This window comes from Microtus ochrogaster, chromosome 8 (assembly GCF_000317375.1).
Source record: "Microtus ochrogaster isolate Prairie Vole_2 chromosome 8, MicOch1.0, whole genome shotgun sequence".
NCBI classification, from domain to species: domain Eukaryota; kingdom Metazoa; phylum Chordata; class Mammalia; order Rodentia; family Cricetidae; genus Microtus; species Microtus ochrogaster.
In genome coordinates, this window is record NC_022015.1 from 34,359,935 (window position 1) to 34,381,423 (window position 21,489).

At 53.5% G+C, this 21,489-nt stretch overlaps 2 protein-coding genes across 2 annotated transcripts in view; both read right to left on the bottom strand.

Annotated features, from left to right (window-relative positions):
• LOC113456529 (mucin-6-like) overlaps window positions 1–1,362 on the bottom strand; it is a 10,966-nt gene extending 9,604 nt beyond the window's left edge. Inside the window, exons 1-2 of the mRNA XM_026781316.1 lie at window positions 1,325–1,362; window positions 734–882 (exon numbers count right to left, since the gene is read on the bottom strand). Coding sequence (XP_026637117.1) covers window positions 734–882; window positions 1,325–1,362 — 187 coding nt within the window. The remainder of the gene's footprint in view (window positions 1–733; window positions 883–1,324) is intronic.
• LOC101996023 (mucin-6) lies at window positions 1,046–16,158 on the bottom strand. The gene is given in 31 exon segments (XM_026781127.1): window positions 1,046–1,743; window positions 2,301–2,480; window positions 2,869–2,904; window positions 3,348–3,410; window positions 4,227–4,370; window positions 4,564–4,720; window positions 5,420–5,659; window positions 5,762–5,947; window positions 6,449–6,559; window positions 6,643–6,784; window positions 6,975–7,126; window positions 7,608–7,717; window positions 7,817–7,869; window positions 7,956–8,205; window positions 8,417–8,549; window positions 8,631–8,725; window positions 8,813–8,974; window positions 9,222–9,359; window positions 9,455–9,527; window positions 9,637–9,741; window positions 9,822–9,960; window positions 10,064–10,184; window positions 10,520–10,642; window positions 10,767–10,974; window positions 11,135–11,247; window positions 11,332–11,463; window positions 11,466–11,511; window positions 11,697–11,823; window positions 11,893–12,133; window positions 12,288–12,341; window positions 16,098–16,158. Coding segments are annotated over 31 exon segments (4,149 nt in total). The 3' UTR covers window positions 1,046–1,489.
• Window positions 16,159–21,489: the final 5,331 nt, after the last annotated feature.

Below are 21,489 nucleotides of genomic sequence, written 5' to 3' on the forward strand. Positions count from 1 at the left end.
TGGATGTGGTGAAGATGGAAGAGACTGGAGCTGATGTTGATTGAGACGGGGTCAGCGTGGATGTTTGTGGATTGTGGGTAGTAGATGTCTTGTATGTGGAGAAAGAGCTCTTGGTTTGGGTTGTGGCACTGGATGTGTAAGTATCAGGTTTTGTTGTTTGTTGTGGAGTTGAGGTGTCTTCCATCATTGTTGGGAGAGCAGTTTTTAGTGTCATGGATGTTGAGGGTAGTGATAATGTGTGTTGGCTCTTGTGGCTGCTCATTGTCATTAAATTTGATGTGACAGAGGAAGTTGAAGTTAATGGCAGTTTTGTGGATGCAGTTTGAGAAGTTGAAGGGGTTGAGATCGTGATCGTTGTCTGCAGAGACGTTCTCAAAGGGGGCCCTGTGGTCTGTATTGTACTGGAGACAGGAACAGTGGGTGAAATATGTGGAGTATTAGGACGACTTGGTGTTCCTGATGTTGTGTGGACTTCCGGGCTACTGTTTACACCCATCGTTGACGTTTTCCACACTGTAGTGGGAGGAAGTGATGTGGACTGCTGCTGTGTTGTTCTGGAAGGGTGTGTTAAGGACGATGAGGTGGTTTCTGTGGAGAATGAGGTTTGACTGTGTGTCATGTATTTGGTTGTATAGGTGCCTGAGGCTAATGTGTGTGTTGTGCCTGCTTCCTTGACTGTGGTGGTTTGAAATATTGTGGTAGGTGGGTGTGTTGTGGATGGTGATGGCGGTACATGTGATGCAGTTGGTGTCATGAGAGCCTGAGATGTTGGTGCCTGTGCTGTAGAAAGTGTTGGGTTTACAGAGGGCAGTGAGTTCTGCGTCTGCAAAATGGTGGTTGTTGTCTGGATAGGTGTTTCTGATGGAGCATTTGTGGACTGTTCTGTAGTGTGGAAAGAAGCGGTTGGTTGAGAGTGTGTGGTCCAGGGCACGAGTGTCGGCTTGGTTTGTGATAATGTGTTTTGGGTCCAAGTGCTTGTAGTAGGTGGTGGTAGGGTATTGCTTTGCCCTGTTTGCTGTGTGGTCAGGGTGGTCTTTCCCGAGAGAGGTAGTTCTGTGGTCTCAGTTGCTCGGCTTGTTGTGGCTGGACGGTGAGTTTCCTGTTGAGCTGATGTCACTGTGGATCATGGCAGTGAAGAATGTTCAGTTTATGTTCACAGTCCTTCATATATGCTGTGCTGTGTTCCTGCACTGGATTTTCTGTTCTCTAACTTTGTTTTCTAAGCCAGTTTCCTAACTCAGTGAGGTACTTGGCTTTCTTTGGAATGTTCTGTTTGACCTTCCCTTCTGTACATGTTTCCTGATGTAGCCCTTTTCTCCTGTACTTGACTGTCCGGTGGCCTGAGGTGTGACTGGGAGTCATGCTGTGTCCATTTCCTTCTGCCGCTCCTCTGCCTCACTGACTCCCCTTCTCCCTCACCCCTTGAGCAGTACAGACCCTCTCTCTGAGTTGGATGTGCAATACTGAGGGTCAGAGGTGAACATTTGACTCAGGTGCCCTGGCTTCCCATGGGCTTTGACTCACCTTGGCTGGTGGACATCCCAGGTTTTGCTGAGATTAGTGGTGTCATTGTGGTACTCTCTGTGAACTGAGCTGTGGTCTCTGTGGACGAGCTGGAGGAAGATGCTGTGGGCTTAGTTGTAGCCTGTGTCACTGGGAGCCTTGTAGGTGTTGACTTCGGTATGGATGTAGGAGGCAAACCTGATGTCAGTGGTGTGGTACCCACAGTAGTCGGAGAGTATTCTGTAGAGGAAAGTCATGGCAATACCTCTTCCCACCTGCTTTTTCCAGATGCATATTTGAGTCCCTTCCTCTTTGCTCCTGCTTTCATGATACTTATTGTTATCTATTCATAGTTTGATGAACACGAGTCTTGTTTCTTTCCCAGCCTGCAACTTCCCCTAGCTGGAATGGGCTCATCTCAAGGGCAGTGACCACAGGCTCTCATGGGCCACTGATAATCCCTCTGCCCACACTTCTGCTCTTTGGATAGATGTTCCTTTCTCCTTGGTGTCCCCAGCAGCATCTGGGATTGCTGCCGTGTGTGAGTGGGGCGGGCTTCAGGATGGAGGCCTAGTAGATCCCTCATATATTCTAGTGGGAGTTTCAGATGACCTTGAGTGTCCACTCTGAGTGACCAGCTAGCTTGAGTTGTAAGCTAGGTCTTCAGAAAAATTTTCACCCAGCCTTTCATGCCCAGGGAACTCTGTGCTGAGACATTGCCTGCAGGCAAATCTCAGTGGGAAGACGGTGATGCTTACTCCAGACCCTGGGCTTCTACTGCGTCCCCTCCTTTTTACCTCCTGAGGAGACTGAAGATTTCTTGGGGGTGGTCCATCCTGTTACTTCCTCAGTGGAGGATGGGGCTGAAGGTGGTGGGGTTGGAAGCCCTGGGAAGTTGGAGGGGCCCATAGGTGTAGCTGCAGAGCTGGAACTGTGGAACTCGGTGCTGGTGGGGGTTGCTGTGGTAGGCTGTGAACCTGTGTGGGGCATATGTACTCTCATGAACGGGCAGGACCTGGCTCTGGTGCCTCTTTGGGAAGAGACTGATCTGCTGACTGAATGCTAGGCAAAAGGCTCAGAGTGGCTCATGGACCTATGAAGGCAATATGAACTCCTGGCAGACTTATCTATCGAGGCCCTGCTTCCTACTTCACATAAAGTCAGTCAGGTGCCCGGGGGCTAAGTTTTCTATGCTATTTGCTATTTCCCTTCTGACCTGGGACTGCAAGGTACATTACCCACCCTCCCAGGACCCGGCAGATGCAGAGACTGGGCTGGTGGGGTAGAGAGGGCTGTCCACTGGAGCTAGGGTAAGCCCTAGACGGGAAGCCTTCATCCTGTGGTACCAAGTGGGTAAGCAATCACCTGTGGTGGCTGGCGGTAGTGTGGTAGCGGGTGGTGCTGCAAGAGAAGAGAGTAGTCAGGAATTGCTGCCTGACTATCGCATTCCTCTCCTGCCTCCTTCCTCCCTCCCTCCCTCCCTCTCCCTCCTTCCCATCAGCCTGGCAGGGAGAGTGTGAGACCAGCCAGGGTGCCATGGCAGGGTAGCGTAGAGCTGGGTTCATAGGAAAATTCCCATCATGTACCCAAGTTACCTTGCTGGCTTGGGGTACTGTGCCCTAAGATTGTGGCTAAGTAATGGCTGAGATGGGGAATAGAACTGAGGCCAAGGGGACCAGTGCTGCACTTTTGTTTCTGCTGTGTCCTGTGACACTGTTCGAGCCTCTGCGTCAGTGTCCTGAGGGAGAGGCTCTAGGAAGGAGTCACTGGGCTGGACAGGCTTGATGGATTTTACCCACACAAGGGCTGTACTACCTGGTGGCAAGGACACCTGCTAGACTTACCACAGGGTACACAGGTCCCTTCTGTGTGGTCGAAGTACTCATTCTGGGAGCAGTTGTAGCAGCCTGGGGCAAAAAAATGGTCAGACTCAGCCTCCTTTTCGCACCCACTACTGTTCTCTGCTCCCTTCTCAATGCTTCTGCCACCACCTCCTTCCTTTCATGTCACACCAGCTCTAAAGTCACCTTCCGGACTCTAGAACTCTGCCCTGTGTGTCCTTGTTTTGGCTCTTGGTGCCTGTGTTTTAACTGCCTTTTTATGCTTCTGATTTTGAGACATCTCAGCTCTAGCTGATTTGGAACTCACCATGTGACTCAGAATGGTTTTGAACTTAGGGAAATCTGCCTGCCTCTGGCCTCCCTAGTGCTGGGACTAAAGGTGAGTACCACCATGACTGGCCTAATTGCTCTTTTTTGATGTGGAGACTCCTGTCTGTCCCAGCTCCTGGCCTCTCTTATCTTTCACTCTGCCAGACTCTAGAGCAGCAGCAACCCGTCTAACTGTGGACCTGTCTTAACCTCCCACTGTGGGGTGTGTCATTGGGCAGTTTAATTCCTTATTTTGGTTTTTAAGGATCTTCCCCAGGCCAGAGAGCAGGGCTAGTTTGTGTGAGGCCATGTACCCAGTCAAGAGCAAGGCCTGGAATTCAGGGCATACTTGCTGAGTGTGCATGAGTGATTGTGTGTGTGAATGAGTGTACTTGTAGGGCAGATGTGTGCCGAGTAATGTGTGGGTGAATGCATGCATGAGAGTGGATCTGTGTGTGAACGAATGGATGCATTGTGAATATATCTGCATGAGAGAATAAACAAATAGACCTATGTGAATACATGCATGAACAAAAGCCGCATGCACCGCATGTGCATCCCCATGCCTAATACCTTCAATGTTTGTGTCCGGGAAGGTCCCCAAGCTGCCAGGGCAGAGACAGGGCTGGTAGTGCCACGTGCAGTTGGCCTCCTGAGAATACTGGTATTCATTCTCACCCACCAGTGTGTGAATGTTGTAGAAGTCACAGTAGACGGCTGAGAGGAAGGATGTACATCAGCTGGCATCAAGGCCCCAGTGCCGGTATGAAGGGCTTGGGTTCTATGGGAGAGCCTGGGGAACGGCTGGTGACCCAGGGTTGCCCTGCAGGGCATCCGGCGCGAGCCTGGAGAGAGGCTTCCGGGTAGGCCCCTGGGTTGAGCAGATTTGAACATGGGGTGAGACACTCACGGCAGAAGTCTGGGGCCCTCCAGTCCACACAGACGCCCTTGTCCAGACAGGCCTTGGCATAGGCAGCCACCGCATCGCACAGACATTCACAGTCTCCGCCCATGTCACACCCGCAGGTATCTCGCACGCAGGCCTCATAGTAGGGCAGGTGGTATACCTGTGGAGGGGAGAGGTCTCCTGTTGGCATTACAGTGGTGGCAGGCTGGGGTTAGACTTTGCAGCCTTGGGGTATAGGTGTTGGGGGAGTGCCCTGGCACTCTGAGAAAGCACCTTCTAGTGTAAGCTGCCATTGTCAGTAGCTGCTACCTTCTAGAAGTGGGTGCTATTGGTGCTCAGTCAACCCTGCCGAGTGGTGTCTGTGAGAGACAACTGTTGGGACCAGGGTGTGGCAGACCAAGGCAGTGTGTCTCTTGCTTGCATACCTGATCTTCTCTACTCCCTTCTTTACCTTCCTGAACACAGATGGCCCCTGTGACAGGGCTTTTGCACCGCCTGGGGTAGCCCCCTGTCATTCTTTCTGAGCACCAAGGATCTGGAGCTGTACTAAAAACTCTTGAGTCTATGAAAACTCACCCCTGGCCATGGCTGGTCCCTTATGACTGACTATCTCTTCTCTGGACCATGCATCCCAGAGCAGCCAGCTGTCTGCCTGAGGTGACACTTGACTCACTGTTGTCTGCTATGGTCTTCTAGTGGACAGAGGTCTGGGCACTTTAACCATCTCTTTAACTTGTGGATGGCTCTGGCCTCTGGTGATGGGTATTCCCCTCTCCACACCTGATACCCTCCAGCCAAACTGGAGTCCCGTGGTAGGAGGACTGTGTCTGATGCCTCCATCTTGGAGGACAGGGCCTACCTTGCTGTGGCAGGCAGCAAAGGTCTGGCTGTTGATAATGTTGCATTTGCGCTCAGCCCAGGAGCGCCGGAAGGTGTTTAGGCTACAGGGATCCACCACATAACTCGCATCCCCACATAGTGGATTCTCCTTCCATGAGTTCACAAATTCCAGCTCACTGGATGCCACGTACTTGCTGCGTGTCTCAAAGTCATCCTTCATGTTCCCATTGGAGTTGCCACACAAGCCACAAAGGGCATCCTGTGGGAACAGTTGATGGGGAACCATGTAGGCTTGGTGGGGAATCCCTCACCCCGAGACCAGCTGGGACCCATGGCTGGCTGGCAGACGTGCGGTGCGTACCCGGGTGGCGCGGCGGATCTTGATAGAGACGCTCATGTGCTTGTTCCACACGAGTGTCAGGTTGAGCCTTCCAGGGATGTCTACGTCCAGGACCAAATTCAGGGGGCTGGGCTTCACCTGAAGGTGCACCAAGGGTTCTTCCCCGCTGACTGTGTAGTTTCTGTCTGCCATTGTGATGGATAGCCCCTGTGTGGGGAGGGCTGTCACCATTTGCTTTCTTTTCCTGCCTACCCCAGTACCCAGGGTATCTTTGATTTGAGTGTTTGGAAGGTAGAGGTGTAATCCAACATAATAAATTCCCATCTTTGTGAAGATCAAGATTTCAAAGCCAGCCTAAACTGCATGAGAAACTTGAGGCTAAGCTAGGCTACATGAGACCCTGTCTGAAAACAATAACAAGAACAATGAAACAATGTGTAGGAATGTCTGCTGGGAGCCAGTTCCGGATAGAAGGTTCAGGCTTAGCTTCCTGGAGAGCACCTTTACTTTTTGTCCCTCAAATGCTATACATCCCTGGGAAACTGGTGGAGACCATGTGGCCGCTAGTTCTGAGTGTGCAACTACTCAGTCGGTCATTCTCCTGCCACCCCTTCCCGTGATACAAATGAGAGATGGTGGAAGGGCTGTGCAATGAAGGTGGAGCTGGGAGACCTGGGAACTCCCACCCTGTGGGGCCCAGCCACTTACACCCAGGGAGATCTTGATGGCTCGGGAGCAGGTGACCCCTGACTTCCCACAGATGACGTTCTCTGTCACGACCTTGAAGGTAGGCTGTGAGCTGTTGGCACCACAGTCATCCTGCAGGAAAGGGTATTGAGGAAAAGCCCTCATGGTCCCCACCCTGGCTTCTTGCAGCCTTTGGCGCTTGGCCCAGTGGTTACCGTGGCCAGAGTGTACTCGCAGTTGCCGTCAAACACAAAGCGCTGTCCGTCAAAAGTTATGACGTGGCCTTCGCCATAGAGGACACAGGTGGATGGGCATTGCGCGCTGAGCTGGCAGGTCCACCTTCCCTGTGAGCAAGTGCTGGGGAGATGGAGGGGGAGGAGTAGTTAAGAGACAGTCCTTCCACACAAGGAGGTGGGCTGGAGACCTGGGCCATGACCCTAGGATACCCCACCTCTGAGAGCCCCACCTGGAACAACTTACTTTTGGGAGTCCTTGCCTGCCCAGATGACACTTAGGCTCTGTGTGTTCAGACTAAGGCATGACCTACCAGGTCTTACAGTCAGTATGGAGCTCAGAACCGCCAGGATAGGACACCCCTGCAAAGTCACATGGGCATTCCTCTGCAGGCACACACTGCCCATTGCTGTTCTCATAGAGCCCCTTAGGACAAATACAGCCAGATTCGCATTTGGTGGGTACCTGGTGGGGAGACAGGGTTCTTAGTTTCTCAGCACTCTGCTACTCCAGCTCCAGCTCCAGCTCCTGAGACTTCCCCATGTCTTCTTTCCTTTTGTCTAGCCTTCTGTGGGTAGCTGATTTTTGCTTCTAGAGAAGCCACCCTTCCAGTAACATATTCTCTCTCTCTCTCTTTCTCTCTCTCTCTCTCTCTCTCTCTCTCTCTCTCTCTCTCTCTCTCTCTCTGCATGTGTGTGTGTTTATCAGAATGGGCTGCCACAGGAACAGGTGGCCATAGTTCCCAAGCAGCAGCCAGTCCAGTCCATGTCCTCACACAACTGTATAGACCCTGTCCTCCAGCTACCTTGCTGCCAACCAGCTTCTTACTCAGCAGCAGCGCTGGCTATGGAGATACAGATATGACTAGAGAGATACTGTAGGTGCAGCATAGCCCTGCCCTGCATCGGGCTCCTGAAGATTCATGGAAACCCTCCTCACTACCTACACAGTCAATGCCTGTGGCCAGCATCTGGCATGTGGGGGCACATGCAGCCCCGAACTTGTCCTCTGATGACTGGCTGCAGGACTGGAAGGTCTTGGGCTCTGCGCAGGTTGCTGCAGGGAAGAGGAACACGAGTCAGGTGGACTGGGGGACACCAGGTGGTGTAGGGTCCTATGGGATGGCCTCATGGCCAGCTCCTAGTATCCACTTACCCAAGAACATCTCTGCCTGCCGTGGGCAGCTCAGGCGGCCATTGATGCAGTAACTATAAAAAAGGGGCAGGGACCCATGAGCTTACAGGTGTGCGGGGCCCCTCACAAACCAGGCATTGCCTAGCCATGCCCTCCATACCATATGACCCCATTGATCATGGTTGATTGATCAGCCTGGACGAACTTGGAGCTGTCCAGCAGGCAGGGGCACTGGGCCTTGTGCACGCATTCTGCCTTGTGGTTCAAGTAGGTGCCCTCAGGACAGTTGCAGCCATCCACCGGCACAGCACTCGCATGGCACTCTGTCTCACGGTCCGACAGAGACAGGCAGGTGCGGTCACAGGCCTTGCTATTATAACTGAACGTGCGGTTGCCAGTGCAGGGCACAGCTGTGGAAAACTAGAGGTCAGGTTCTCGGGCAGAGAGTTGTGGGGAGAGGGTCTGGGGCTTGGGGATGAGAAATGGCTGAGCAGAGGTTAAGGCCCTCAAATTCCTCAAGATGTGCACAGGGGCTCTGTTGGGGTCCAGGCTCCCATTTGTCCTGTGTCCACAGCCCTGCTCCTGACTCCTCTCCACCCTCTCACCACAGCCAGCACTCACTGCAGTTGTCCACGCTGCTCCTCCAGCCCGAGAGCAGGACACCTCGGGAGGCGCAGGCGTGCGCATAGGCCCCCAGTGCAGAACAGATGTGGGGGAAGGTCTCCTCGTAGTTGCAGGCCTGGTACACACACCTCTGTGGGGAGGGCAGGACCCAGGTGTTAAGGACTGCATCCGCTGCTATCACTTCCCCCTCTCCAATGCCCATTGGACCCACCTTGTAGAAGGGCTGGGGGTTCACCACCGTGTGGCATTTCTCAAAGACACTGCCCTTCCTCAGCAGCATGGAGCAGTGGGTCTCTGCACACACCTCTGGGGACAACAAGTACAGCTGTGGGTATCCTGTTCCCTCCCACCAACAGGCTTAGGTGGCTGAGGGTGGGGGTACAGGGGACTCACTGTTGAGCTGACTCATGGAGCAGGGGTCAGTCTCCCGCTCCAGGGCAGCTAGACAGTTTCCTGCACGCCATGAGTCCACAAAGAGTGAGGCAGTGCCTTCATCAAGGCCCATGCTGGTCGTGAAATCATCCGTCGTGTCTCCGTTGAAATTGCCGCAGAGCCCTAAAGGGGCAGGATGTGAGAGCAACTGAGTCCTGGCCCTCCCACCCAGTTCCTCCATATACCCTATCTCCTCCGTCCAGCTACGCCCCTCTCATTAGTCACCACTGTCCTCAGGGGGCTGCGTCTGTGGGTTCCCTGGATGTGGAGAGCCAGTGCAAGGCACTCCTGGGTCCCCTCTGCATCTAGCTGCAGCAGAAGAGACAGCCAGGCTGACTGGGAGTGACCAGCAGGTCAGTGAGTGACTCACCTCTGGTCTGACCTTTGAACTGGGGCCCGACTGTGATGTAGGCCTGGAAGACGGGATGTAGCTGGACCACGACTTCCAGGCCAAAGGTGGTAGCCATCTGGAGGTGGGTAGATGTCTGCCTGAAGATGGTGATGTTGTCTGCAAGATTTCAGGGCTAAGTAGGCTGTCCCTGCTGCCAACCCCCAAAGGAACAGCAACACAAAATTCTCAGTGCCAGACCCAGAAGGACTTACGTGTCTTGTATGGCAGCACCTTGGTGTCTCCATTGTTGGTGATCACTTCATCCGTTGAGATCACAATCTTGTCCTGGAGGGACAGAGGAATGTGAGTAGGGAGTAAGAGAAGCAGGAGCCAGATGCTAGGTCTGCAGGCCATTGTCCCCAGCATGTGCTTGATTCAGGGCAGGTAGCCTTACCTTCTTGGACAGGTAGATGACAGACACTAGGGAGGTCTCTGAATGGGAGTAACCTGACTTGTCATACACAGCCAGGAGGGTGCCATTGTTGGGTAGCAGCGGGCTCTGGGGAGGTGAGTGAGTAGGGGAGGGGTGAGTGGGTGGGCACACTGTTCCCTTCCCCCCAACCCTGGGGCTCCTCTTACCTGGAGAAGCGTGTAGGTGCAGGTGCCATGGAAGCGGTAGGGTCTGGCATCGAATGTGGTGACAAAGGAACCACCTTCTAGGGAGCAGTGCCCAGGACATGGCTGCTCTGTGCACGTCCAGCGGCCCATGGTACACTGGCTACAGGTGGGCATTGGAATAGTCCCCAGTGGATTGTGAGGCCCAAGGTAAATAGTGCCCCTTCTCAGGTTCCATGCCAGTAGAACTCATTCTCTGTACTCACCAGGTTTGGCAGGCTGTTCTCGTGATCTCCCCAGGGCTGTAAATCACACCATTGAGCATACAGGGGCACTGGCTGACTGGCACACAGGTGTGGTTTCTGGATATGTCGTCAAGCAGTGTACCTAAGGGCACGGGCTCAGGTTGGATGGATGTTCCTTAGGCGGCCTATCACTGTGAGGACTTCTCCCTAGCTGGCTGGTCAGTCAGTCCCACCTTTGCCCACCCCATCCCTGCCAGCCCTAGGAAGTTGCCTTGGATGATTCCAAGCCCACCTCTCCTTAGTACTCTGAGGTCCTCCTTCCTCCTGCTCACTCTGCAGGGAGTCCTGGGTTGACTGGAAGTTTGGGGGTGGGTGGATAAGGCCTGGACCCGGGACTGAGATACAGAATGTCTAGGCCAAGCTGGGCCAGCGTGCAAGTGAGTTTGGGAAAAGGTGGGTGCTGGTATATGTCCTCACCATGGGGGCAGAAGCAGCCGAAGTTGCAGAAGCTGGAGCAGCTGTGCTGTGGGTTGGAGCAAGTCTTGACGCAGACCTCACCGCACTCCTGGTACACCTGGTTGGCTGGGCACTGGCCCACGGCTGCAGGCAGCAGGCATAGTCTGGTAAGAAGATTTCTGCCCACCTTCCACAGTTCCCACTTCATTTTCGCTTAGCTCCCCCCCTACCCCAGGCTACTTTCCCTTTGACCCTGACTAGGACTCACAGCAGAGTCCAGGGGTCCTCCAGTTGCGGACAGGCTGGCCGGCCATGCTGCAGCGATGGGAGTACTCAGACAGCGTGGCGCAGCTGCAATTCTGCTGACCTGGCTGGGCACACTTAGCCATGTCTGCCTGGCAGCTCAGCACCAGTGACTCCTTAGGCACATCACACCCAGGGGACACCAGGGTCAGTAGCTGGTTGCAGATCTGGGCCTGAATAGAGAGCCACTCAAAGTCATATGGGTGAGGTCACCTCTTGTATCATACATACCCAGAGCTTGGGAAGCTGAAAGTGGGGGTAACAGAGACCCTTACACGCCTCCCCCCCGTGCCAGCCATGTTCTGACCCTGGGTTCTGGGCCACCTCACATACGTATCTAGAGGTCTTCAGGGTGGTAGGCCTGGGAATAGGCTCATGGACACAGATCTCATTGGGGTCATCTAGCTTCTGGAGTACAGCATACTTGTAAGGTTCCAGAAGTTTGTCTGGGGACATAGGACAGAGGTCAGCATGAGGAACAGACCACTGAGGGACCTGGGCCTCAGCCACTCAGCCCCAAGCCAGCTTACCATCCTCGCTTAGAAACTCATTATCTCTCTTCCCGTCGAAGTTCCCACACAGTCCACACAGCTTGCCCATGTACTTCTTCTCTACCAGGACCTGCGGGGTGATACTGTTGGTCCCTGTGTGAATGCATAGGGGTTCCCCACCCAGATTTCAGGTGTTCCCACCTGCCCACCATGCCCTTTCTGGGGTGTGGGGTTTCTTTCCCAGCTGACTCCTCCTCCTTTTCAAACAAGGAAACTGAGCTGCTCTTTAAGCTCGGGTTGTCTTGGGTTGCTGGCCTACAGTCGGTGCTGTTCTGCCAGTCTGGGCTCCTGGGACTCTGAGGAGGGCCCTTCCTGAATGCTGTTTGTCAGCTCATGACTCTCACCATAAGATGGGCATCTGGTCCCCACATGACAACTAACTCCAGCTCCAGCTGCTTGGCCACCAATTGCACGCTCTGGCCATATGGTGTGATCTGGAGACCATTGCTGGTATAGGGCAGGCTAACAACCCTGTGGGTAAGACAAGTTAGCAGCTGTCCCTTCTACCCCTGCCCCTGGTTGCCCTGCCTCATAGCTTACCCAATGTCCCTGACAGAGATGATTGCTTTGTTCACGGTGACCACAGAGGCCCCCAGTTCCATGATGATTCGGGAGATGTTTCCATCCCTATCTCTCCGCAACTGGATGCTGAAGGTGGGCAAGGCATCCCCACACGTGGCCGTAAAGATGTAGTTGCACATCCCTCTGAACTCATACTCATGGTGGTCAAAGGTAGAAAAGTGATCAGCTCCCCACGTGGAGCACCAGCCCTTTTCTGATGCTGCAAAGAAAATGACACACTCCCAGTCCTGAGTCCAGTGACCAGACAAGGACAACCTGACCCAGAAGCTGGGACCCTGGAGAGCCCACCATAGCCCCAACCCCACATGCCCACTCAGCCCTAGCCCAGGGTCTGCCTTCTGTCTAGGCCTTACAGGATTGCAGGCTATCCTCACTGTTAGAATCGGTGGCATCTCCAGTCCAGGCACCTGTAAGGCAGGAAGCTACAACTCAGTGTTCCCCCAGGGGTAGGCACAGAGGTCACAGTGCCTTGGATGAGAACTCTTGACTGGAGCCTGAACTGTGACTTTCATTGCTGGATCCTTCATGAGAAAACCCCAAACCACAGCACCCCCAAGACCTGCATGCTATACTTGGGTGTGGTCAGTTAAGTATATATGTGTGTGTGTGTGTGTGTGCGTGCGTGCGTGTGTGCGTGCGTGCGTGCGTGCGTGTGTGTGTGTGTGTGTGTGTGTGTTGAGGTGTAGCCCCCTCCTTTCTGCACACTGGGCCATTGGGCCTCTGGTACTCTGGTCAACAGCCATGTGGATGCTGTTGGCTCTCACCTGTCTGTGGAGAGTCCTTCAGCTTCCAGGGACTTAGGCTGGCAAAGGAGGTGGTGTCCAGACCTGCATGGGCAGGACTCATGGTTAGTGTTGCATAGGTCTGGCCAAGTGCATACCCACCATTTGCCTGTTGTTTGTAGCAGCAGCCTGTTGTGAACAGCACAAGTTGTCCACAGTATGCTTGACTGAGTAGGTAGCAGGCTCTGAGGGAGGACAGAGGTGGAGTCCAGCCCGAGCCCTGGCATCCCAGCTCAGTTTTCCCCAGCTGTAACATCTTTCCTGCTCTCATTACTTCCTGGTTTGTTCACTCAGTCATATACTCCACCTTTGGCTTAGCCTGGGCTGCATGAAGCTCCTGCTTGGTGCCTGTCACCATGTCAGGTGCTATAGGTCTACAGCACACAGCTTGTTCCTGCAGGGTCCCCGGTAGGTGGCACCCACTCATACAGCACACACATGCTGCTTAAGTGACTTGGCGGGGTGGGCACACAAAGCAAGGAAGAGTAGTCAGCTGTCACTGTGCATTCTGGAACGGGAGGGCAGCCTCGCTAGGGACATAACATGAGAACAGGGCCTAGGGTGCTGGCTACTCTGGGGCATGCTGGAGAGACGGCTGGAGTAGAGCTAGCAGGACATCCCTGGGGAGCAAGTGCCATGTCAGGTAGGGATATCCTAAGCATGGATGCCTGTCTGCCAGGATCACTCCCCATTCACTGCTCAGTTGAGCCAGGCTGCAGAGCCCTGCAGACAGAGACTCTAAATGTAGGAGTAGGCTCCGAGGGGACCTCCTTTGCACAGGACTCATCTCTGTGAAACTCTGGTAAGGAAGGGTACAAGAGGGTGGGCCTGGGGTGTGCTAAGAGGTAGGAGAGGATAGAGGGCTGAGACAGATTTTGGCTGTCTCCTCTGCCAGGCCACTCCCCGTGTCCCTGCTCTGGCTGGCTGGTCTCCCTGTGGGTCTATCCCGTAAACTACCCAGAAGCTACCTACTCCCCCATCTGGGGCCCTGTGCTCAGTTCTCTTCGCTTTTTCCTCCTTGGCAGCCTCTAAGACAGCTGTAGTGGGCCCTTGGAATGTGGTGACCATTGCCAAATAGCATGGGTCACGGTGACCGCAAGTCAGGGACAGGCAACCACAAGATGACTATGTGAGGGAGGGCTCTTCTGGGGCTCCCATGGGCTGTAGTGTCCTGATCCCTCTGCCAGCACCTTATCTGACATGCTTTCCTCCCTGCTGACCAGCTGGCCCCCACACTCCATCCTTTGGGATTCAGTTCTCTACTTGGGCCCTACCCCCAAGCTCTCCTGAGGTGTTTGGGGGTGTTTGTTTCTAGCTGGGGAGCACAGCTGTGCATATACACACTCTCGATCAAGGAACAGTCCCCTGTATTGAGGAAGGGCATCCTCCTGAACCAAGTATAACTTCAGGAGGGTCTCACATGGAGCAGTGAGAGAGGAAGGGGATGCTTGCTTAGCTAGCCAGAGCAGCCAAGAATCAGCTTCCCCATTAACGCAACAGGTGTCGCAGCCAGATAGCCCTCACGTCATCTCAGGAGCTTTGGGCAAGATGCTCTCTCTGTCATTACCACCAGTCACTCCCAGAATATGTGCACTTCTGAGTAACACCAAGAGCAGAATGGACCAGCTGGGGGCTTGTGTGACTTGTGCTAATGAGGAAGAACTACCATGGCATTTCTGGGTGCTTCTTGGGACGTAGGCTCTCTCTGGCAATACTGTGGGGGGTCTGACAGGAATGGGACTCACACTGAACCTCAGCCTGGTTCATCACTGGATCCCCCACTCAGGATCCAGCCCGCAATGGGAAGGGGAGAGCTAAAGTAATGGCTAGGAAGCGGTACCTGCCCCTGTCCAGGATTCTTAAGGGTGTGGAAGAATGGGCTAGGTTCCCGGGACAACACCCTCAGTAGCTCAGATTTCGCTGTCTTTCAGGCAGGATGAGAACGCTGGAGGCCACCTCATTCTAGGAGGTGTGAGTAGCAAATGGTCAGGTCCTGGTCCTTCTTGGTCCCATGGGTCTGGCTCCATTGCCTCACTGTTTTGTCTAGTGTGTTCCCAAGGGGCTCCTGTCCCATGTAGGTGGCTCCCTACCCTGACAAGTTTCCCTTTTCTGGGCCCCAACTTGAGTCTGGCTTCCCTGATTTTCTTTGAGCTGTAAGCTCTTTTGAAGATGTTCAGGGGATTACCAGCATCGCTGCCCCTTCTACCAGGACCATCTGCACCTTGTGTTAGCTGAATCCTCTGCCGTGGCCCAAGGGGACTTGTTCATATGGTTTTCCTTCAGTCTGTTTGGTGACCTTACCTGTCTTGGGTTAATCCCACTGCCTCAGGTGTCTCCTTCCCAGCTTCTGTAGCCTCAGGTCCCATCTGGCCTGTCTAACTTCATATTCTCCCATCTCTGCCCTCCCTCTAGGCTGCACAGAGTGGCACTCAGCCTGCTACTGGAGCAGCTCTGTCCCTTCAGCTTCCCAGCCCCCTCAGGTCCTCCTGGGACTTAGTCTCCTATCCCTGGCTCTGGACCCAAGGGACCTGGTTCTAGTCAACATGTCATTCTCTTTCTGCCAGGAATGCTGGGTAAGAAGCAAGACAGGGTCCCAGGTAGGGCCTATAGGCATTGCTTTATGGTGTTCTGCGCTACCTTTGTTGCGGACAACTGGCCTTATTTAGTGGGAAGACCATTGCTGGGGAGAAGCAGAGCAGCCTGGTGGGAGGGCATCACGTTATTTCAAGTCTGAGACCCTCCTAGCATCTTTACCCCCAGGCTGGGTATATTTTGAGGGTGGGCGCTATATGATTTCCCCACAGGGGACATCTCTGACAGGTGGTGATTGGCATGCAGAACTGTGGCTTGGGGTGGCACAAGATGTCTCCCCACATTAACAGAAGGGGAAGCTGAGACCATTCAGTTCTGTTAGTGGGTGAGGTCAGGAGTAATGGAGCCTGGAAATTTTGACTTCAGCACCAAAGAAGCAACTCTGTGAGGGTGACACATGCCCCTGTGTCTACGTACCCCAGGCTCCTCAAAGACCTCTCAGGGCCAGAGCCATGGGAGAGGGGGAAGAATGCCAGGTTTGCCCTGCTGCTACCATTGTGTGCTGCTGTCACCAGAACTGCTGAGACTGTACAAGAGGGAGCCCCATCCCCATTTCAGGTGAGCATGTTCCTTTCCTGGCCACCAAACCCAGCTCACAGGAGGTAGACAGGTTTGAGTAGTTTGTCGGGCCGCTTCTGCCTCCTGTCCATCAGTGTCTGCATGGGTAGCCCGTCTTAGGCAGAGTCAACGAGACGAGAAGACCTGAAGACTCTCCCATTCACAGGGTCCTCTGGAGGGCATTGGGTACCTGTCCCCGCCCCGGGTATAGCCTAGCAGATGCCCACTCACCAGCATTGATTAGGGATCCCCTGAAGAACAGCAACAGCAGCAGCTGCTGACCCCTGAACATGGTGGCACCCCTGGAGCAGAAGGCGGCCACCAGCCCCGGTCTTCTACTGCTGGGCGCTTAGGCAGTCTTGCTGCTGCCTCTGCTGCGACTTGAGTGTCTGGCTCTCCGCAGCTTATATAGGGATGGTGTGCCCTTCCCCTGCCGCACCCACTTGTGCCCCATACTCCAGGCCTGTGATCGCCACCGCCTGCTGGGCACAGCAGTGGCCAAACAGGATATGGGGTTCTGCTTTATCAGGGCTCAAGACTTCGTTGGAAAATTCTGCAGTGGCTGTGGCCCCTTTATCTTTCTTCTCCCAGTGGGGGGGGCCTTACACTTGCACCCCAGGGGCCCACATGCACCTCTTGCTTCCGGCTGTCCTTGGGGCCATGGTGGGTCCTGTCACAATCCGTCCTAACTGCCAGATCACCGTGGACACCATCAGTCACACACCTGGGTGCCTGGGATGGGCCTGGTCCAGGGGGATATCAGAGAGACTGGGCCTCCTGCTGACCCTGCCAGGTAATCAATCCAGCCTCCACCCTGGATCCTGGAACCTCAAGAGACATTTGTTTGCCAGGTTTACTCCATTCATTGTGAGTTTTCCCTCTAGGAGAAAGACCACCTGGGGAGGGGTCCTGCTGCCTGTACTTGGGGGGGGGGTCCCCAGCACTGGTTACTGTGATCTGTGTTCTTGCTGGGTAGGTGAAGTTATCTTTGTAGCATCTCCATGGGTTGAGTGAGCTGTGGGGTCCCCTTAGACAGCTGGCCAAACCTACTGGGAAGACGGACTCCTGGAAATATGAGAGGTGGGGGCCAAAGGTGGGGTGCATGCCAGGCCCTTAAGGGGCTAATGCTAGGGTTAGGACAAAGGTTAGGCTGCGGGCCAGAATCAGGGGTAAGGTTGGGGTGAGGAAAGGGCAGGTTCTTTCTTGAGACTATCTTTCAGCCAGAATGTGAGGTAAGGTCCATCGAACCACTGAATTTGTCCAGTCCCATTGGGAGCCAGGGGCATGGAACTTGGATCTCCTGGTGGTGTTTTTGGTCACTCCAGCGAGTATTGAGGGGTGCCACTTGTACCCCTGAAGGAACTCAGGACCAGCCCTTAGCTGTGTCCATTGCAGGCTTGGTATTGGCTCTAGCCCTACTGAGTCTGGATTCCTAAATGAGCCTGTATCTATCTCACAGCCAAGCTAAGCCAAGCCCCATAGCCTGGGCCCAGGTTGCCTCCTCTGGTCACCCGTCTCTACACTGGTTGCTCTCAGACTCTGCTCTCCCTTGGCTCAGAGCAAACCCCGCAGTTCCTGTGACAAAGCAGCGGATGTTGTTTGCTGTAAATAAACCTCAGCTTTATCAGGATGTTCTGACCTTTAGGTGTGGCACTATGATACAGTGTGTGTCTAGCAAATTTGAGGCCTCATTTTGACCTCAGCACCACCCCTCAAAAAAAAAAAAAAAACCAACAACTCTCCACGGAAATCAGAGAAATAACACGATCTTTACAGAAACTCTGAGTTCAGCCTCAGTGGGTGGAGTGGTCACTTACTGCTGTGTGTGCTTCTGGGTGGCCTTATACTTTCTTCTTTCCTTCCTCCCATATTTCTTTTTATCTAATAGATTTATTTATCGTGTGTGTGTGTGCATGCATGCACAAGTGTGTGAGGGCCATAGTGTGCATATATGTACCATGTGCATGTAGGTGCCTGCAGAGGCCAGAAAGGGTTGGACCCTGAGTACATTACAGGCAGTTATGGGCTGCTATGTGGATACTGGAAATTAAACCTGGATTATTGATAAAAGCAATAGGTACTCCCTTTTTTTTTTTTTTCGAGACAGGGTTTCTCTGTGGTTTTGGAGCCTGTCCTGGAACTAGCTCTTGTAGACCAGGCTGGTCTCGAACTCACAAAGATCTGCCTGCCTCTGCCTCCCGAGTGCTGGGATTAAAGGCGTGCGCCACCACCGCCCGGCTGGTACTCCTTTTTTTTTAAAGGTTTATTTTTATTTTATGTATGTGAGTGTTTTGCCTACATGTATGTCAGTGCACTAATTGTGTGACTGCAAAGACCAGAAGGCTTTTCTGGGACTGGAGTTATAGATGGTTGTGGGCTACCATATTGGTACCAGGACTTGAACCCTGTTTCTCTGGAAGAGCAACCAGTGCTCTTAACCACTGAGATAAACAGTCCAGTAATGGCTACAAGAGCTCTGGATGGCTGAACTCTTTCTCCGCCCTCTCTTAGCAATTTCTCTCCTTTTTAGTTTTCATATTTTGATTTATATGTATGTGGTATTTATGTGTGTATGTGCATGTGAGTGCAGATGCCAGCGAGGCTGGAGGAGTTGGAGCTGGAGCTGGAGTTCCAGCTGTAGGCAGTGTTGGGCTGTGATCTTAACCACAGAGCCATGTCTCCAGCCCTCTTGGTGGCTTCTTAGCACTCAGCAGCACCCACTTAAGTGAGAAACTGGAAACAGAGTGACATTTTCACCCAAAGTGACACAAATGAAACTTGTTTAGCTCTGACTGCAGCCTTGCAGCTGGGCTTGGGCAGGTGAGGAGGGACTCAGGGTGGACCCGGACACAGGGCAGTCATGTAGAACAGGAGCCCTGTGTCTACTTGGCTGGCTGGATGTGCTTGTCTAACAGTCTGCAGGGGCGTGTGCATATGAGCTTGTATGAGTGGCTCAGAGCTGTGCTTTTCAGGATCTTCTGAGCTGTTTTGGGCTACATGCACCTGTGGCAAGAAGGTAGCTCTAGGGAGCGGCATGGCCTTTCCCGGGTCGATGGCTCCATCCTGGTGTGGAGGGGCCCCCGGAGGGCATCAGGGCCCACCTTCTGCGACACACTTGATTGGTGGGAAATCACACCTCAATAGTGTTTTTGTCCTTTGACTTGGGAGAGCGACTGCACTGAGCAAACAGCTCTGACGGCTGAGATAGCTCTGACAGGGAGATAAGTGTGTGCGCCATTGTTCCCTCAGCTACCACAGCGATAAGCCCCAGATCCCGCTGGCGGGCTGGGAAAGCGGAACCTACAGCTAGACAAGCCTATGATTGTCCATTCTCACGTCCAGCTCAGACCCTTGCTCTCCACATCCATCAGTGTGGTTGGGCCCTGGACAGTGGCCTCCCAGGGCCTAGGTGTGGCTTTGAAGTATGGCCTAAGCCAGTTCTGGTCCTAGAGCCCAGCGTCTAGAGCAGTGGCTCTCAACCTTTCTAATACTGAAGCCCTTTAATACAGTTCCTCATGTTGTGGTAACCCCAACCATAAAATAAAATCATTTCATTGCTACTTTATAACTGTAATTTTGCTGCTGTTATAAATTATAATGTAAATATCTGTGTTTTCTGATGGTCTTAGGCAACCTCTTGAAAGCCCCCCCCAAAGGGATGATGTCCCACAAATTGAGAACCACTGGTCTAGAGAGCGGTGGCCCAGGATCATGCCCATCTAAAAGCAGGTCTCTGTGTGGGGTTGAAGGCTCTTGTCCCTAGCAGGTGCTTCCAGCTTCCTCCGTTATGTTTGGGTCCTCACCTCTGCCACAGAGAAGAAGCCCCAAACTCTTGAGTTTGCTCTGTCTCTGTCACAGAGGTACAAGAGTTAACACATTGGTCAGCCCATCCAGACTACCTGTCCCTGGCTTCTGAGCTCATCTGGGTTAGGGGTGACATCCTCTGGGGGAAGAACAAGTGTTTTCCTAATTCCTCCAGCGTGGCAGCCATACACCATCAGATGGAAAGACTTTAGGGGGTGTTTGTGAACGGTGTCCACACCAGAAGTAGGAATTCTCTGTGGCTGAGCCCTGCTTTAGGAGGGTGAGCCAGGACCGATCAGCCAGTATGGACTCTGGGTGGAGGTTGACGCTCAAAATTCCCAAGAACTGGGTATAGAGTGTGGGGCCATGGGCCTGATGTTTCTTGAAGGTTGGGGGTGGGCTGTATGTACCTTGGTGGTCAGTGAGCTTCAGGGCTGGTTCATAGGCACCTGCTCTTGGGGAGAAGGTGAGAACTGGTGACCTGGGATACAAGTAGCTGAGGGATTTCAAGCCTTGGAGTGGGGGTCATGCTGCTGGGTCCTGTGTGTAATAGGTGGCAGTCAGCCTTGTACTCTGTGGCCCAGTGGGACCTGAGCTTTGTTAGCTGTCCCAAAAGGGACTGTGCCATCCTCCCTCTCTGTCCCAAGTATAAGTGGTCTGTCACACCCCTCCGCCTCTCTCTCTCCGATTCTCATTTGCCCTGGCCTCCTGGTTGTCTTGGGAGTACACAGGAGATAAAGTAGTCCAGTCCACTTCCTCCAGGGACCTGCAACCCTTGCCCTAGGATCCTAGTGGCTGGTACGTCTACTTGGAGCCATGCTGTGCCATTCCCTACTAGCTCCACAGAATGTTCAAGATCCTGTCTAACTCCTGGCCTCTGGTCCCTTACTCTAGCCAACTCTTGCTTCTCTGGCTCTTGTAGAATTTACCCTGAACTGCTAGAGTCAGTTCTGATGAAGGTAACAATGAAGCTAGCAAATCTTGTGCCGTGGCCCACAGCTAGAGGGTGTACGTGCCCTCCACAGCCCCTTCAGTGACTGTGCCTCCCTCAGTCTTAGCAGAGTGCCTAGACTCCACCACTTGCTTTGGCTTTGACTCTTGGCCTGGGATTTGGTTGTGATCAGCCCTTCCATCTGGATATGGGCCCTGACTTCTGGCCTTGGCAGAGAAGTGACTACCTGAGGTAGGTCCTACCTGGGTGGGATGGAACTGTACTCTGCAATGGATGGAGAGCTCACTGTCATACTCCTCTAGCTGGGGCCCCGTCCCTTTTGTTCATGGATGTCTTGTATTGGTACTTAGTAGAAGGAGTGCAGATAATAGGGGTGGCATCAGAAAGGGGTGCTCGGTGGGCCTGAACTCCCAGGGAGCCAATAGGTCTTAGCCTGGGGTGAGGGTGGCTGCAGCTGGCACCCACCTTCTTTTTTCCTCTTGAGACCTGGTCTGATGTAGTCCCGACTGGTGTTGACTTGCTATGTAGCTAAGGACAACCTGAACTTCTGTTCCTCCACCCTCTACCTCCCAGGAGCTGAGATTACTAGTGTCAGTCACCAGACTTGATGCAGGAGGTGCTGAGGATCAAATTCAAGGCTATGTCTATCTTGGTGAATATTTTACCAACTGAGCTACACCCCCAGTCTGAGATACCCACCTTTTGACAGGAAGTCTTCTGACTCAGCTGTCCGTTGGGTCAGGGGAGACTCTGCACCTCTGAGTCCCATGCTGGACTTCCTCATACCCTTCATTCTGTGAGCAGGAGGGAGGGGAGCTCTGGATGTCACCAACCGTCAGACATAAGCCCATGATGTGACTTTTCTCA